Here is a 15,588-nt window from a genome sequence, read left to right as displayed (position 1 = left end):
ATCTTAGTCATCATTGTGATGCATATCTTTGGCCTTTTTCCGATGTTCCTATTTCTTGTCAACCCTATCTTAGTCATCATCGTGATACATCTCATACTCATTGGTATTGTAGAATCAAAGTTAGTGTTTGAACACAAAGGTAAGATTACTAGGAGAATCAAGTTAAACAGGCATAGATGAGAGGCCATCTTCGACAACAATTAAAATTTATTATTAAAATGGTAATTAAGGAAAAATAGTACTCCAACACAGAAATAATTAGCGTGTTACTCATAGTGATCAAACACTTTGACATGACTCACAAAGGTAAAAAAAAATCGTAGCGAGCATAACATTACAAAATATTTTCGAGCAAGGTTGACCGAAATACATGTGGTTCTTGGTGTAAATTTCAGTTTGCTTCAAGAAGATGAAAGAATAGTTCAACTTGAAACTCTTTCACGAGCGACATCAGACGGGGGTGGGATGTTGACGCAGATCTCACACAAGACCATACCCACTATTGCCGCCGGGGCAACGACACAAAATACATTATGATAGTACTCGCCGTCGGCAGGGAGGTTTCTTCTCAACAAATCGACGAAATACAGCCACAGTAAGGCCAGCAACCCCTGCAAACCGCACAGCAGACAAACAATTTTAAGGAGTAATCATGTGTATACTGAACAGAGGAATGTATGGCACACTCAGTATATATCCAATGTAAGTTGACCGGCCGGCCCTAGCTATATACATTAACGCATTACATAAATACGCACCCGGACAATGCAGCAGAAGATCATGTCAGACTTATCCATCTCGGCGTCCGTCGGCTCGTCGACCTCGGCATCCGGTGCCGTCGCCGTGATGTGGCCGGGTCCCGTCTCGACGTGACGACGTCGGTCGTCAGCAGCGGCGCCTCCGCCTCCGCCTCCTCCCTGTGCGCCTCGCTGCACGCGCAGCCGCACGCGCCGCACGGCATCGATGATCCGGTGAAGTGACGAGCGGTGAGAATTTTTTGGCTGAACCCTAGTTCTTGCTGCAATGTTCGCAGGACGATCGATCGGCTGCGGGCTTTGATGACTAGACGTACGGTTGGGATGCTTTCCGGCAAAAAAGAATGCCCGAATCTCAAAGTATCAGTCATCATCATTACGTAACGCAGACTAACGTCACTGTGCAGTTGGCCAGTTGGGAAATAATCCAGCACCCACATCCGGAGTCCCGACCATATCCCCTGCCGGCTGCAGACGCTTACATCAACAGAACCGAGAGCTCCTTTGCTAACTCCGGTGAACCGTCCGCGCTACTGCTCCTCGCCGTCGGCGAGCATCCGCAGAAGCAGACGACACCTTAGTGTTCCACTGAATCTCCTTGTTCAGTTTTTGCAAAGACCCGGTGCTAGGTACCTTCCTACCTAGCTCAGGTGAGTCGTGCGTCCCATGGCAACCTCTCTGCTGGTTGCCTGTTTCTCTGCTGGTACCTTCTCTTGCAGATCAGCACAAGATAAACATCAGGCCGCCTAGATCTGGCCCCTGTACGGCGGCACTATAAACATGAAACAAAGAACAGTCTTCATTTCTAATAGAACTGGTAAACCGGTCGCCTTGCAGCCGAATTTGCTTGCCATTTACATGTCTTGATATGTTCAATTATGATGAAAAGAATGCCCTTCAGGTTTCAGTTTTCAGAAAGATAGAAACAACAGTCAACAACAACCTCACTTGCAAGAAAATAATCACAGCTCATAGAACTCTATTATTGGAGGTGGGATTACCCAATGTTACAAGTACAGTATAGCATGGAGCAACGAAACAGAAGCAGCTGCTACCCAATAAAGAACTCTGGTCTGCAAAATTATCCATCTTTTCTTTTTGAAATCTACAACTATATCCATTAGAACCATGAGTCGATCCGAACCATGGCCAGTACTTTCATTTTGTAGCTCTTCCCTGGGTGCCCAGTGTCTAAGGAAACCCATCTGCAAGTGGGTTCTGCACGACCTGCAGAGATGGCACAGTGGTGCACCGGAGGAACCTGACGCTCACGATATTCCCATCAAAACTTGCCAATGTTTCCGCTGTGGAGGATTATTGCTTTATCTAACTGAACTTAGGCCATCTGACAGCATCGTCGTCTCTTGAGTTCATCGTCTTCGACGCGGCCCTTTTGGGCTCTTCGTTCCAAAACACTTCCATCTGCAGAAAAAACAGACCTTATTACATCTGATAAATATATTTATGTTATCTCAATTTCAGTAACTGATTGTGTCTTGCTTAAGACACACGCGCACATACCTCACCGACAACTACCCTGTCACCCTCTTTGACTCCAAGTTTGACAAGAGTTTTGTTGACACCACATGCCTCTAAAACCTGCTGAAATCTTTTCAAGGATTCCGTATAGCTGCATCAGGAGGAGAGGTTAGTTATAAGTTGTGATCATCAACAAAATAATATTCAGTGTTAAAATGAGGTCTTATCAATATGGGAGACTACTGTCCAACCTGGATCAGCAAACTGCAATGTTTCCGTAGTGCAACAAGTTTATTTGCATGGATAAACAGTTTAGAATGAGCTTGAAATAACAGAGGTTGGGAAGATAAGAGACATAGGTGGACTGCATAATAAACTACTTACTCCCAATTAGTCATCTGGACAAATCGTTCAATTCCAGCTCCAACAACATTCCATGTATTTGTGCTCTTGTCATGAATAATCTCAAAATCATTCATCGCAGAACTCCTTTCCCTTTTTATTGCATCAGCCACGTGATTCAGATTTTGAGTGTCATTCCATTCTGCAAAAACATGCAGTATCAAGAAATATATCAAAAATGGGAAACTAATTATGTGTAAACCATGACAATGTAAATTAACACATATGCAATCAATTGATTATTGAAAATCAGTAGGGACATTTAAAATGCATTTCCCGACTTGACTAAGAGCTCTTGGCGACTACTATAATTTGTCAACCAGAAAATATAGGGTATATAAGCACCTTCTGTTTCTTTCACCCTTTGCCTCTCTTTCTGTAGAACCTTGTAGACAGCATAAACAACATCTTGCGTTCCTTGCCTGTTTATTGCACTAATGCAATACGGCTCAGTACCTTGAGCTTGTAGTTTTTCCTGGAACGTGTTCCATCTCTCGGAAGCCTCTGGAAGATCCATCTTATTGTACACCACTATATAAGGTTTGTCAACCAAAGTTGGGCTAAATAATTCCAGTTCCAAACGAACAGCCTCATACTCGTATTCTGGTTGTTGCCCTGAACCATCAACAACATGCACCTAAGATCACAAACACAGAAACAATAGTCAGAAAGCCATACATAGATTTCCAATCTCAAATATTCCCAAATAAAAAAACCTTACCTTAAGAAATATTTTATAACAATAACATAAATAAAAAATGGACACAAATATGTATCAGTCAGTGAGAAGCCAAGGAAAAAAAGAAACATACCAAGACCGAACATCTCTCACTATGCCTTAAAAACTCATGGCCCAAACCATATCCACGATGAGCACCTTCTAGCAAGCCAGGAAGGTCTGCAACTACCATTGTAGCATCAAAATCTAATGAGACTACTCCAAGATTTGGTAGCAATGTTGTGAAAGGGTAGTTCGCTATAGTTGGCTTGGCAGCACTAATAACGCTCAACAGAGTGCTCTTTCCAGCATTTGGAGCTCCTACAATTCCCACATCAGCAACCAACTTTAGCTCCAAATCCAGCCACCTGCCAGCCATAAGACGGAATGTTAGCAAAAGTAAAGGTAGATTAGATCCCTATAAATTATCACAAAATCCAACTATCAAAGCAGCAGAGGAATATCAAATTTTGACATAATCGAAATAAGTGAACTCAAGATTCAGGTTTTAATCATGAGTATAACTAAGATTGAAGTTATCCATTCACTGCAATGACCTTCAATCTTCAATGCGGATTTTGTACACTAGACGAAATTTGTATAATGGAAGAAAATTTCCTTTTCCCCATCAAACATCATATGCAAAACACGCGATAATTCAACTGTGGTGCCATCAGATATAAGTTCACCCACGAAATATCTGTCCAATTTCTGAGTGTTTCGGATAATACCATATTTAGCCCATGGTTATCGTGCGAGTGGATTCTTTAACAACAACAAAAGTATCATATAAATGTAGTTGATTGACATCAGATTGTTTGTTCTTTTAAGTGCCATTGCTAGAAGCCAGGTACCCCAAGCTCTGGGTACACCTTAGTGACCGGGTCATCAGCTCATTGTCAGCAAAGGACAGGCAAATGAAACTGTGAGTAGCCTGGGTGCCTGGATTGGCTATTGAAACTGTACACAAGATGCCCAGGTGCCAGCACCAGACATTGGGATCTTGGGGAACTATGGACTGAACACTGATATAGCCTCATTATATGCGTGGCCGTTTAATAATTGGCAATTGGTTAGGCTATTTCTAAAAGCAACTGAAACCACGTTTTGACTAACACTGGATTCATCAACCTCATGGTTTGGCTAACAACAATATTTTCTTCCTAATCTAGCCTCTCTACTCTAATGCCTGGATTGGCAATTGCAGAAGTTATTTAATCATTTGTCAGGAATTGCAAAGGTAATCAAATAAAAAATGAAGCATAAAAAATCTTTTGAAGTAGACATAACATACATTTCAGGACCTTTCTCCCCCTTCTCTGCAATCCTGGGCACCTTGTTTGTCCCCGTCTTGAATGCCGCATTGCCGCGGCCGCCACGGCCACCAGGGAGCAGCAATGCTCGTTGCCCAGGCTTCATCAGCTCGAGGAGCTCTATATCGCCAGCGGCCGACCGGACCATCGTTCCCGGCGGCACCTTGACCACGACATCCTCGCCCTTGGCCCCGGCCATCTGTGACCCCTGGCCGTGCGAGCCACGCCCGGCACGGTAGTGCAGTGACTTGCGGAATGGCAGCAGTGAATTCATGTCCCCATCCACCTCCACATAGACGTTGCCCCCGCGGCCACCGTCGCCGCCTGATGGCCCACCGTGCGGCACATACTTCTCTCGCCGGAAGGCCACCACGCCGTTGCCGCCGTCGCCGGCCTTGGCGTATATCCTGGCCGTGTCGAAGCACCGCATCACGGCTGGCACACCCTTCTCCTTCACCTCCCCTTCCTCGCCGCCATCGTCCTGGAAGCTGCCCTCAAACACACCGACCTCCTCCTCCTCCTCCTCTTCATCCTCATCATCTGGGTGATACACCAAGACTTCTGCTTCATCGTCGTCCTCCCCGTCGTACTCCAGCTCATCGAATTCTGCAGTGCCGATTGCTGCGGTGCCAAATTCCTCCTCCTCCTCCTCGTCGTCGCTGTCGACGCCATAGTCTGGGTCGAACACCACGGCGCCACCTTCCTCGCCGGTCTCCTCGGGTGGAACTGCCCGGGCTTTCCTTCCCTTACCGCCCTCGAAGATGTCCAAGCGGGTGACGACGAACTCCTCTTCCTCCTCCTCCTCGTCGTCCTCAAGGTGTTCGACCATTTGACGCGAAATGGCGCGACCATTAAGGCTCTTCCTGGCCGCGCGCGCATCGAATTGTCCAATGGGGGCACGCCCGCTACCGACTGGCGCGTCTCGAAGAGGGAGACGATGCACAGCGGTAGCCCCGCGGCTGCCGAAGTCCACCTCTTCATCATCCTCCTCGTCCTCCTCCACGCCCAACCGCCGGACGGTCCCGCGCGGCAATGCGGGGGCTCTGCGCCCGGGGTCCCCTGGTGCGGTGGGGAACCGCTCGAGGGTGACCTCCGAGGATTCGGGGGCGGCCTCCCGGAGAGGGAGGCGGGTGAAGGTGGTCGCTCCGCGGCCGATGACAGCGGCGGACGACGGGGCCGGAGGAAGGGGAGGGGACTTGACGGGCCTGGCGGAGCTCCGCTTCCCCCGGGCGCCCTTCGTGCTCCGACGAGCGGCCTCGGCGCTGAAGAGGCGGAAGGGGAAGGCCGCGGCGACGGTGGCCGGCGCCATTTTCTGCAGCCGTTCGAGCTGAGATTTTTGGTTTTTTTTTTTCCTTCTTCCTTCAGTGGAGCGGATAAGGAATGCAGCTTTGGATTGGACACGCGTGCTGTGTTTGGCCCTTGGTGTGATCTGAGCCGTCGGTCTCGAAATCGTACGGCTGATTACCTAAATTAGTTTGTTTCGAAGTGCCTCTGTGGCGGTGCAAAATGTAAAATACTACTGTACAATATACACACGTGATGGAACAAAAGCTGTTCGAATCGGATATGCATGTACAGTAGATAACAACAGAGACTTGTTTCGACCCGACTTCTCCATTTGATCATCCTTCTCATTTATTTTTAAATTTTTTATTTTTAGTTAAATCGTAAATTAATTGTTAGATAACAGTAGCTAAAGTTATTTTACATGTTACAAAAATACCAAGGTGTGCTCAAAGAATAGTATTCGAAAGCATATGGAGCACACCTCAAAACACATAACCATTAACTTTTAAGCATAACTCTCTTCATATGAATTGTTATTTTGTAGTATATGAATAAATAACATCAAATTTGTGGTATCCAATGCATGATATCAGCAGCTTGCATTTTAGATAAAGTGAAAATAAAAAGAGAGATCTTATCTTTTTTTTTCTCTTTCATAATATTTGCGAGCATCAAAAGTAAACTCAATAACATAGTTTTAAATAGAATCATCACATCAAGACTTGTCATCCAATGTCATCTAACTCAATTATATCACTTTACTCCTCCCATATATTACATATAATTGTTCCACAAAGAGGACTAATAAGCAATAAAGAATCATTACCATTTGCCATAATATAAGAAGAATTGTTCATAGGAAATTGTGTGTTACCAATATTATTGGGAGTAGGAGATGGGTAGCTACTCCATGTTTCATCCACTTGTTCTTCTTTATCCTCTTCTTAGGGATGCATGGCTTATGATTTTATCAACCTCTTCCTGCAAAACATTAGTGCTCCTTTGGGCAACAATGACCATGTTATTGAAGTCAACAAGATAGATATTTTCAACGAAGTTGGTTATGCAATAATCAATAATAAGAGTGATCACATGTTTAAATTTAGATGTTATAGGAGAAGTTTCATGTTCATCAATAAAGGTTTCTAATTCATAAGCTACAATAAAAGTAATAAATTGCTCTACTTGTTTCATCGCTAAATGAACACAATCACCTGTGTGGTAAGATGCAATGACATATTATTTATGGAACATACATTCGAATTCAAAGTGTACAACATTGTTTTGAGCAACGAGTTTTATCATAGTAGTGAAGCAACTCAATAGGAATAGAATTTAGTTTTCTAATTAAACCTTCTAATCTTATCTCTTCTTTTTGATTCCCTGTGTTTCTTAGCAATCTCAGCGGCACTCAAGTACATAAACAAAGTGTCATTTATATTCCTACTTGTTCTCATAACAAGAGTATTTTTGGTATTTTTTTATTTTCCAATTTTTGAGTTTTAGTTTTATATGCAAGGTACTGAAAGTAAACAAGCAATGCAAACAAGAATAGAATCTAAGCCCTACGCTCCTCGGCAATGACGCCAGAAAAGTGCTTGATCATCCCCAAGAGTAGGGAATCATTATAGCACAACTCGATAAATATTTGAGTGTCGAACCCACGAGGAGCTGGAGATAAATAATCTATTCTCTAAAACCTCTATAACCCACTTATAAGGCCCTTCGTGCAATGCAATGAACTATAAAGTTTAAAGTGTGTTTTGTAAGGGTATATTGCCCCTATGTGTGGTTTTGGTAATTAATGACAACCCCTATGGACTAATGTTTTCATTGAGTTTATATGAAGGAATATTCCATAGGTACTACTTGTACTCCATGTGTTGGATTCAAGTATGGATGCCATGAAGATAAAGGTATACCTTGTGTATTGGCATCAAAATCATCGGTATGAAGATATATATGTGATATGATCAAGAAGAAGAAATGAAGATGGAGTTCTTATGTGGAACTCAATATTAGCCATGCTCTATATTATGTGAGTATGAGAAGATACAAGGTTGAGTTGGGCAAGTTCAAGATGAGCATCTTGAGTGAATCACATGCTTGAAGCTTGCCGTCCATTTGGTGATAATGGACATGTGAAGATGTGCATCAATAGAGCTTTCCCATCATGGTGTATGGGGGAGCATTTGTGAGTCTTCACGAAGCGACGATGATCAAGTGAGGCATTCCGGCTTGAGTGGAGCTTGAAGAGCTATCATCAAGATCAAGCGGGATGCACAAGGCAAAGGTATGGCCTTGCTAGGTTTTCCTTTTACCGGTCTCAAGGTGGTTGTTGGGAGACCGGATTATAGGATAGATAGCCGCACTATCAAGAGGGGCTTTCGGTTGGGTAACTTGATCGCATCGTCTTAGGGAGCTCAATCCTTTGCATACTTTGCATATTCCTATTGCTTCTTGGTGTTTCTCTGTGTGAGGTTCTTGAGCTTGTTGCTAGCTTTACAACAAGCCCAAGTTCATCGAAAATGGAATCCGCATGCATCTTCTATTGCGTTTTCGGGTTTGGACGTCTTCACCGTTTCTTGACGGTGGGAGACTCCCTCTCTAAAATCATCTAAAATTTTCTATTCGTCGTTATCTTTCCAACAAAATTCGTTTCATGACAGTCGGGGTCCGGACACAAAAGTTATCACAGTTTTTGTATAACAAGTTTTCGTGCTCTCCCGGTCAGGGACCCGGTCGGACCGGCCCGTGCGCCGGACTTGCTCCGGCCTGCCGCCCGGTCAGCCGGCCTACCAACCGGCCTGGCCGGCGTGCCGACCGGTCAACCGGTCGCCAACCGGGCGCCAACCGGGCGCGGAACTGATCCGGTCTGCTGCCCGGTCAGCCTGCCTACTGACCGGCGGGCTCGGCGTGCCGTCCGGTCGACTGGTCGCCAACCGGGCGCCAACCGGATGAGCTCCTGGAAGACGCAAAGTGACCCCCGGTCGGGGTCCGGCCTACCGCCCGGTTTGGACCGGCTGGTCCGGTCTGTGGCCCGGTCTGACCGGGCCCTGGACCGGATGGCCCGGCCCCAGGCCCGGTTGACCGGCCTCCTCGACGGTTTTCTCAGCCCAACTTTTCCCCAACGGTTATATTTGCTCTTGGGCTATAAATAGCCCTTCTTCCACCTTGGGCTGTGTTAGTTCTTTCTATTCTCTCACCTCCATTGTTCCATTTTGAAGAACTTGCTCTCCCCTTTGATTCCTCCAACCATTCTTGCTCATTCTTGAGGATTTGAGAGAGGAGATCTAGATCTACACTTCCACCAAACCATTTATTCTCTAAGTGAGGGAATCTCTTGGGATCTAGATCTTGGAGTCTTTGGTTGACTTTCCCCTTTGTTCTTCCTCTCCAATCTCATCCTAGCATTCGTTGCTTTGGTGGGATTTGAGTGTGAAGGACTTGAACACCTCTAGTGTTCTTGCTTTGCATCATTGCATAGTGTTGAGCTCTCTACCACGATTTGTTCGAGTGAGAGACCGTGAGCTTGTTACTCTTGGAGGGAGACCTCCTAGTTGGCTTGGTGATTGGTGCTCCAGTGATTGATACGTCTCCGACGTATCAATAATTTCTTATGTTCCATGCCACATTATTGATGATATCTACATGTTTTATGCATACTTTATGTCATATTTATGCATTTTCCGGCACTAACCTATTAACGAGATGCCGAAGAGCCGCTTGTTGTTTTCTGCTGTTTTTGGTTTCAGAAATCCTAGTAAGGAAATATTCTCGGAATTGGACGAAATCAACGCTCGTGGTCCTATTTTTCCACGAAGCTTCCGAAGTCCGAAGGGGAAACGAAGTGGGGCCACGAGGTGGGGACACGATGAGGGCGGCGCGGCCCAAGCCCTAGCCGCGCCGGCCTAGTGTGTGGGCCCACCAGGCCCCCTCCGAGGCTGCCCTTCCGCCTACTTAAGGTCTCCGTCGCGAAAACCCTATTACGTTCGACAAAACCAGAGAAAACCCTCTAGAGCCACCGCCATCGCGAAGCCAAGATCTGGGGGACATGAGTCTCTGTTCCGGCACGCCGCCGGGACGGGGAAGTGCCCCCGGAAGGCTCCTCCATCGACACCACCGCCATCTTCATCAACGCTGCTGTCTCCCATGAGGAGGGAGTAGTTCTCCATCGAGGCTCGGGGCTGTACCGGTAGCTATGTGGTTAATCTCTCTCCTATGTGCTTCAATACAATAATCTCATGAGCTGCCTTACATGATTGAGATTCATATGATGATGCTTGTAATCTAGATGTCATTATGCTAGTCAAGTGGATTTTACTTATGTGATCTCCGGAGACTCCTTGTCCCACGTGTGTAAAGGTGACGAGTGTGTGCACCGTGTGGGTCTCTTAGGCTATATTTCACGGAATACTTATTCACCGTTATGAATGGCATAGTGAAGTGCTTATTTATATCTCTTTATGATTGCAATGTGTTTTGTATCACAATATATCTGCGTGCTACTCTAGTGATGTTATTAAAGTAGTTTATTCCTCCTGCACGGTGTAATGGTGACAGTGTGTGCATCGTGTAGTACTTGGTGTGGGCTATGCTTGTGATCTCTTGTAGATTATGAAGTTAACTATTGCTATGATAGTATTGATGTGATCTATTCCTCCTTTCGTAGTGTGAAGGTGACAGGTGTGCATGCTATGTTAGTACTTGGTTTGGTTATGTTGATCTGTCATGCACTCTAAGGTTATTTAAATATGAACATTGAATATTGTGGAGCTTGTTAACTCCGGCATTGAGGGTTCGTGTAATCCTACACGAGTTAGTGGTGTTCATCATCCAACAAGAGGGTGTAGAGTCTAGCATCTATCTATTTATTCTTTTATGTGATCAATGTTGAGAGTGTCCACTAGTGAAAGTATGATCCCTAGGCCTTGTTCCTAAATATCGCTATCGCTGTTTGTTTACTCGTTTTATCGCATTTATACTTCCTGCAATATTACCACCATCAACCACACACCAGTCCCGGACAGACAAAGCACTTTTCCGGTGCCGTTGCTACTGCTCGCATTTATTCATACCACCTCGTATTTCACTATCTCTTCGCCGAACTAGTGCACCTATTAGGTGTGTTTGGGACACAAGAGACTTCTTGCTTTGTGGTTGCAGTGGTTGCTTGAGAGGGATATCTTTGACCTCTTCCTCCCCGAGTTCGATAAACCTTGGGTGATCCACTTAAGGGAAACTTGTTGCCGTTCTACAAACCTCTCGCTCTTGGAGGCCCAACACCGTCTACAAGAATAGAAGCTCCCGTAGACATCAAGCACTTTTCCGGCGCCGTTGCCGGGAGGAAAGGTAAAAGGCTCTCATACTCCGGTCCCGTGTAAAGTACTTTTCTAGCGCCGTTGTGTGTGTGCTCGAAGCTATTTCCTTTAGATCCTGCAATTGCATCTTTTTGTTTCTTGTTTACACTAGTTAGGCATAATGGACAACAATGAGCTTCTTATTCTATTTCCTGATTTAAGACATGGATGGTTTGATGCGAAAATTAAAAAATCTATGGAACATATTAGTATGAACGTTTTGAACACCATCGTTGCTAATGATATGGAAAATTCTAAACTTGGGGAAGCTGGCTTTGATGAGCATGATATTTTTAGTCCCCCAAGCATTGAGGAGAAAATTTTCTTTGATGATACTTTGCCTCCTATTTATGATGATTATAATGATAGTGGTCTTTTGGTGCAACCTACTATGGAGAGTAAATTTTATTGTGATTATACTATGCCTCCTACACTTGATGAGAATAATAATGATAGTTACTTTGTTGAATTTGCTCCCACTACAACTAATAAAATTGATTATGCTTATGTGGAGAGTAATAATTTTATGCATGAGACTCATGATAAGAATGCTTTATGTGATAGTTATATTGTTGAGTTTTCTCATGATGCTACTGAAAGTTATTATGAGAGAGGAAAATATGGTTGTAGAAATTTTCATGTTACTAAAACACCTCTCTTTTTGCTGAAAATTTTGAAGCTGCACTTGTTTTATCTTTCTATGTTTGATGCATTATGCTTCATGAATTTGTTTATTTACAAGATTCCTATGCATAGGAAGCATGTTAGGCTTAAATTTGTTTTGATTTTTCTTTTTGATGCTCTCTTTTGCTTCAACTACTATTTCTTGCGAGTGCATCATTAAAACTGCTGAGCCCATCTTAATGGCTATAAAGAAAGAACTTCTTGGGAGATAACCCATGTGTTTATTTTGTTACAGTACTTTTATTTTGTATTTGTGTCTTGGAAGTTGTTACTACTGTAGCAAACTCTCCTTATCTTAATTTTGTTGCATTGTTGTGCCAAGTAAAGTCTTTGATAGTAAGGTTCATACTAGATTTGGATTACTGCGCAGAAACAGATTTCTTGCTGTCACGCATCTGGGCCTAATTCTCTGTAGGTAACTCAGAAAATTATGCCAATTTACGTGAGTGATCCTCAGATATGTACGCAACTTTCATTCAATTTGAGAATTTTCATTTGAGCAAGTCTGGTGCCTCAATAAAATTCATCTTTACGGACTGTTCTGTTTTGACAGATTCTGCCTTTTATTTCGCATTGCCTCTTTCGCTGTGTTGGATGGATTTATTTGTTCCATTACCTTCCAGTAGCTTTTAGCAATGTCCAGAAGTGTTAGGAATGATTGTGTCACCTCTGAACATGTGAATTTTTAATTATGCACTAACCCTCTAATGAGTTTGTTTCGAGTTTGGTGTGGAGGAAGTTTTCAAGGGTCAAGAGAGGAGGATGATATACTATGATCAAGGAGAGTGAAAGCTCTAAGCTTGGGGATGCCCCGGTGGTTCATCTCTGCATATTTCAAGAAGACTCAAGCATCTAAGCTTGGGGATGCCCAAGGCATCCCCTTCTTCATCGACAACATTATCAGGTTCCTCCCCTGAAACTATATTTTTATTCCATTTATGTGCTTTGCTTGGAGCGTCGGTTTGTTTTTGTTTTTGTTTTTGTTTGAATAAAATGAATCCTAGCATTCATTGTGTGGGATAGAGACACGCTCCGCTGTTGCATATGGACAAATATGTCCTTAGGCTTTACTCATAGTATTCATGGCGAAGGTTGAATCTTCTTCGTTAAATTGTTATATGGTTGGAATCGGGAAATGCTACATGTAGTAATTCTAAAATGTCTTGAATAATTTGATACTTGGCAATTGTTGTGCTCATGTTTAAGCTCTTGCATCATATACTTTGCACCCATTAATGAAGAAATGCATAGAGCTTGCTAAAATTTGGTTTGCATAATTGGTCTCTCTAAAGTCTAGATAATTTCTAGTATTGAGTTTGAACAACAAGGAAGACGGTGTAGAGTCTTATAATGTTTACAATATGTCTTTTATGTGAGTTTTGCTGCACCGGTTCATCCTTGTGTTTGTTTCAAACAACCTTGCTAGCCTAGCCTTGTATCGAGAGGAATTCTTCTCATGCATCCAAATCCTTGAGCCAACCACTATGCCATTTGTGTCCACCATACCTACCTACTACATGGTATTTCTCCGCCATTCCAAAGTAAATTGCTTGAGTGCTACCTTTAAATAATTCAAAATTTATCACCTCTGATTTGTGTCAATGTTTTATAGCTCATGAGGAAGTATGTGGTGTTTATCTTTCATTCTTGTTGGGCAACTTTCACCAATGGACTAGTGGCTTCATCCGCTTATCCAATAATTTTGCAAAAAGAGCTGGCAATGGGATTCCCAGTCCCAAATTAATTAACCTAAATAGACACTCCTCCATGGTATGTGATTGTTGGACGGCACCCGAAGGATTCGGTTAGCCATGGCTTGAGAAAGCAAAGGTGGGGAGGAGTGTCATCATAATAAAACTAAAATAAAAAGGCACTCCTTCATGGTATGAGATTGTTGGCGGGCACCCGAGGATTGGGTTAGCCATGGTTTGTGAAAGAAAGGTTGGAAGGAGTGCCACCCAAAAATAAAAATAATTCATGGGAGCCGCTCTTTGAAGTTTTGTCCGGCAAGGGGTTAGAGTGCCCACTACCATTCGTTGACAACAACAAACACCTCTCAAAATTTTACTTTTATGCTCTCTTTATGTTTTCAAAATCAAAGCTCTAGCACAAATATAGCAATCAATGCTTCCCTCAGCGAAGGGCCATTCTTTTACCTTTTATGTTGAGTCAGTTCACCTATCTCTCTCCACCTCAAGAAGCAAACACTTGTGTGAACTGTGCATTGATTCTTACATGCTTGCTTATTGCACTTGTTATATTGCTTTGCATTGACAATTATCCATGAGATATACATGTTATAAGTTGAAAGCAACCGCTGAAACTTAATCTTCCTTTGTGTTGCTTCAATACCTTTACTTTGATTTATTGCTTTACGAGTTAACTCTTATGCAAGACTTATTGATGCTTGTCTTGAAAGTACTATTCATGAAAAGTCTTTGCTTTATGATTCATTTGTTTACTCATGTCATTACCATTGTTTTGATCGCTGCATTCATTACATATGTTTATAATAGTATGATCAAGGTTATGATGGCATGTCACTTCAGAAATTATCTTTGTTATCGTTTACCTGCTCGGGACGAGCAGAAACTAAGCTTGGGGATGCTGATACGTCTCCGATGTATCAATAATTTCTTATGTTCCATGCCACATTATTGATGATATCTACATGTTTTATGCATACTTTGTGTCATATTTATGCATTTTCCGGCACTAACCTATTAACGAGATGCCGAAGAGCCAGTTGTTGTTTTCTGCTGTTTTTGGTTTCGAAATCCTAGTAAGGAAATATTCTCGGAATTGGACGAAATCAACGCCCGTGGTCCTATTTTTCCACGAAACTTCCGGAAGTCCGAAGGGGAAACGAAGTGGGGCCACGAGGTGGGGACACGAGAGGGCGGCGCGGCCCAAGCCCCGGCCGCGCCGGCCTAGTGTGTGGTCCCACCAGGACCCCTCCGAGGCTGCCCTTCCGCCTACTTAAGGTCTCCGTCGCGAAAACCCTATTACGTTCGACAAAACCAGAGAAAACCTTCCAGAGCCGCCGCCATCGCGAAGCCAAGATCTGGGGGACAGGAGTCTCTGTTCCGGCACGCCGCCGGGACGGGGAAGTGCCCCCGGAAGGCTCCTCCATCGACACCACCGCCATCTTCATCAACGCTGTGATGGCGTGTATTTCACACGTTCGTTGGGCAACCCCAAGAGGAAGGTATGATGAGCACAGCAGCAAGTTTTCCCTCAGAAAGAAACCAAGGTTTATCGAACCAGGAGGAGCCAAGAAGCACGTTGAAGGTTGATGGCGGCGGGATGTAGTGCAGCGCAACACCAGAGATTCCGGCGCCAACGTGGAACCAGCACAACACAACCAAAGTACTTTGCCCCAACGAAACAGGTGAGGTTGTCAATCTCACCGGCTTGCTGTAACAAAGGATTAACCGTATTGTGTGGAAGATGATTGTTTGCGAGAGAAAACAGTAAAAACAAGTATTGCGATAGATTGTATTTCATAAAGAGAATTGGACCGGGGTCCACAGTTCACTAGAGGTGTCTCTCCCATAAGACGAACAAGCATGTTGGGTGAACAAATTACA

General features: G+C 44.0%; 1 protein-coding gene across 1 annotated transcript; it reads right to left on the bottom strand.

The window, feature by feature from the left end:
* Window positions 1–1,703: 1,703 nt before the first annotated feature.
* On the bottom strand, window positions 1,704–5,977 carry LOC124675085 (probable GTP-binding protein OBGC1, chloroplastic). Its single transcript, XM_047211156.1, has 6 exons — window positions 4,649–5,977; window positions 3,449–3,722; window positions 2,982–3,273; window positions 2,619–2,778; window positions 2,277–2,385; window positions 1,704–2,177 (listed from the first exon to the last, which is right to left on the bottom strand). Exons 1-6 carry the CDS (start codon window positions 5,974–5,976, stop codon window positions 2,082–2,084), a joined length of 2,259 nt encoding a protein of 752 aa, XP_047067112.1. The 5' UTR covers window position 5,977; the 3' UTR covers window positions 1,704–2,081.
* Between the last annotated feature and the right edge of the window lie 9,611 nt (window positions 5,978–15,588).

Source organism: Lolium rigidum, chromosome 7 (genome assembly GCF_022539505.1).
Source record: "Lolium rigidum isolate FL_2022 chromosome 7, APGP_CSIRO_Lrig_0.1, whole genome shotgun sequence".
NCBI classification, from domain to species: Eukaryota; Viridiplantae; Streptophyta; class Magnoliopsida; order Poales; family Poaceae; genus Lolium; species Lolium rigidum.
Note: the sequence above shows the minus strand (reverse complement) of the source record. Positions and strands in the feature narration are given on the sequence as shown.

Coding starts and splice junctions, on each gene's coding strand:
- LOC124675085 (XM_047211156.1), bottom strand. CDS start 5,976: ATGGCGCCGGCCACCGTCGCCGCGGCCTTCCCCTTCCGCCTCTTCAGC. Junction 3,274..3,448: donor GTGAGAGATGTTCGGTCTTG/GTATGTTTCTTT, acceptor TTGTGATCTTAG/GTGCATGTTGTTGATGGTTC. Junction 2,386..2,618: donor GTCCAGATGACTAATTGGGA/GTAAGTAGTTTA, acceptor CTCCTGATGCAG/CTATACGGAATCCTTGAAAA.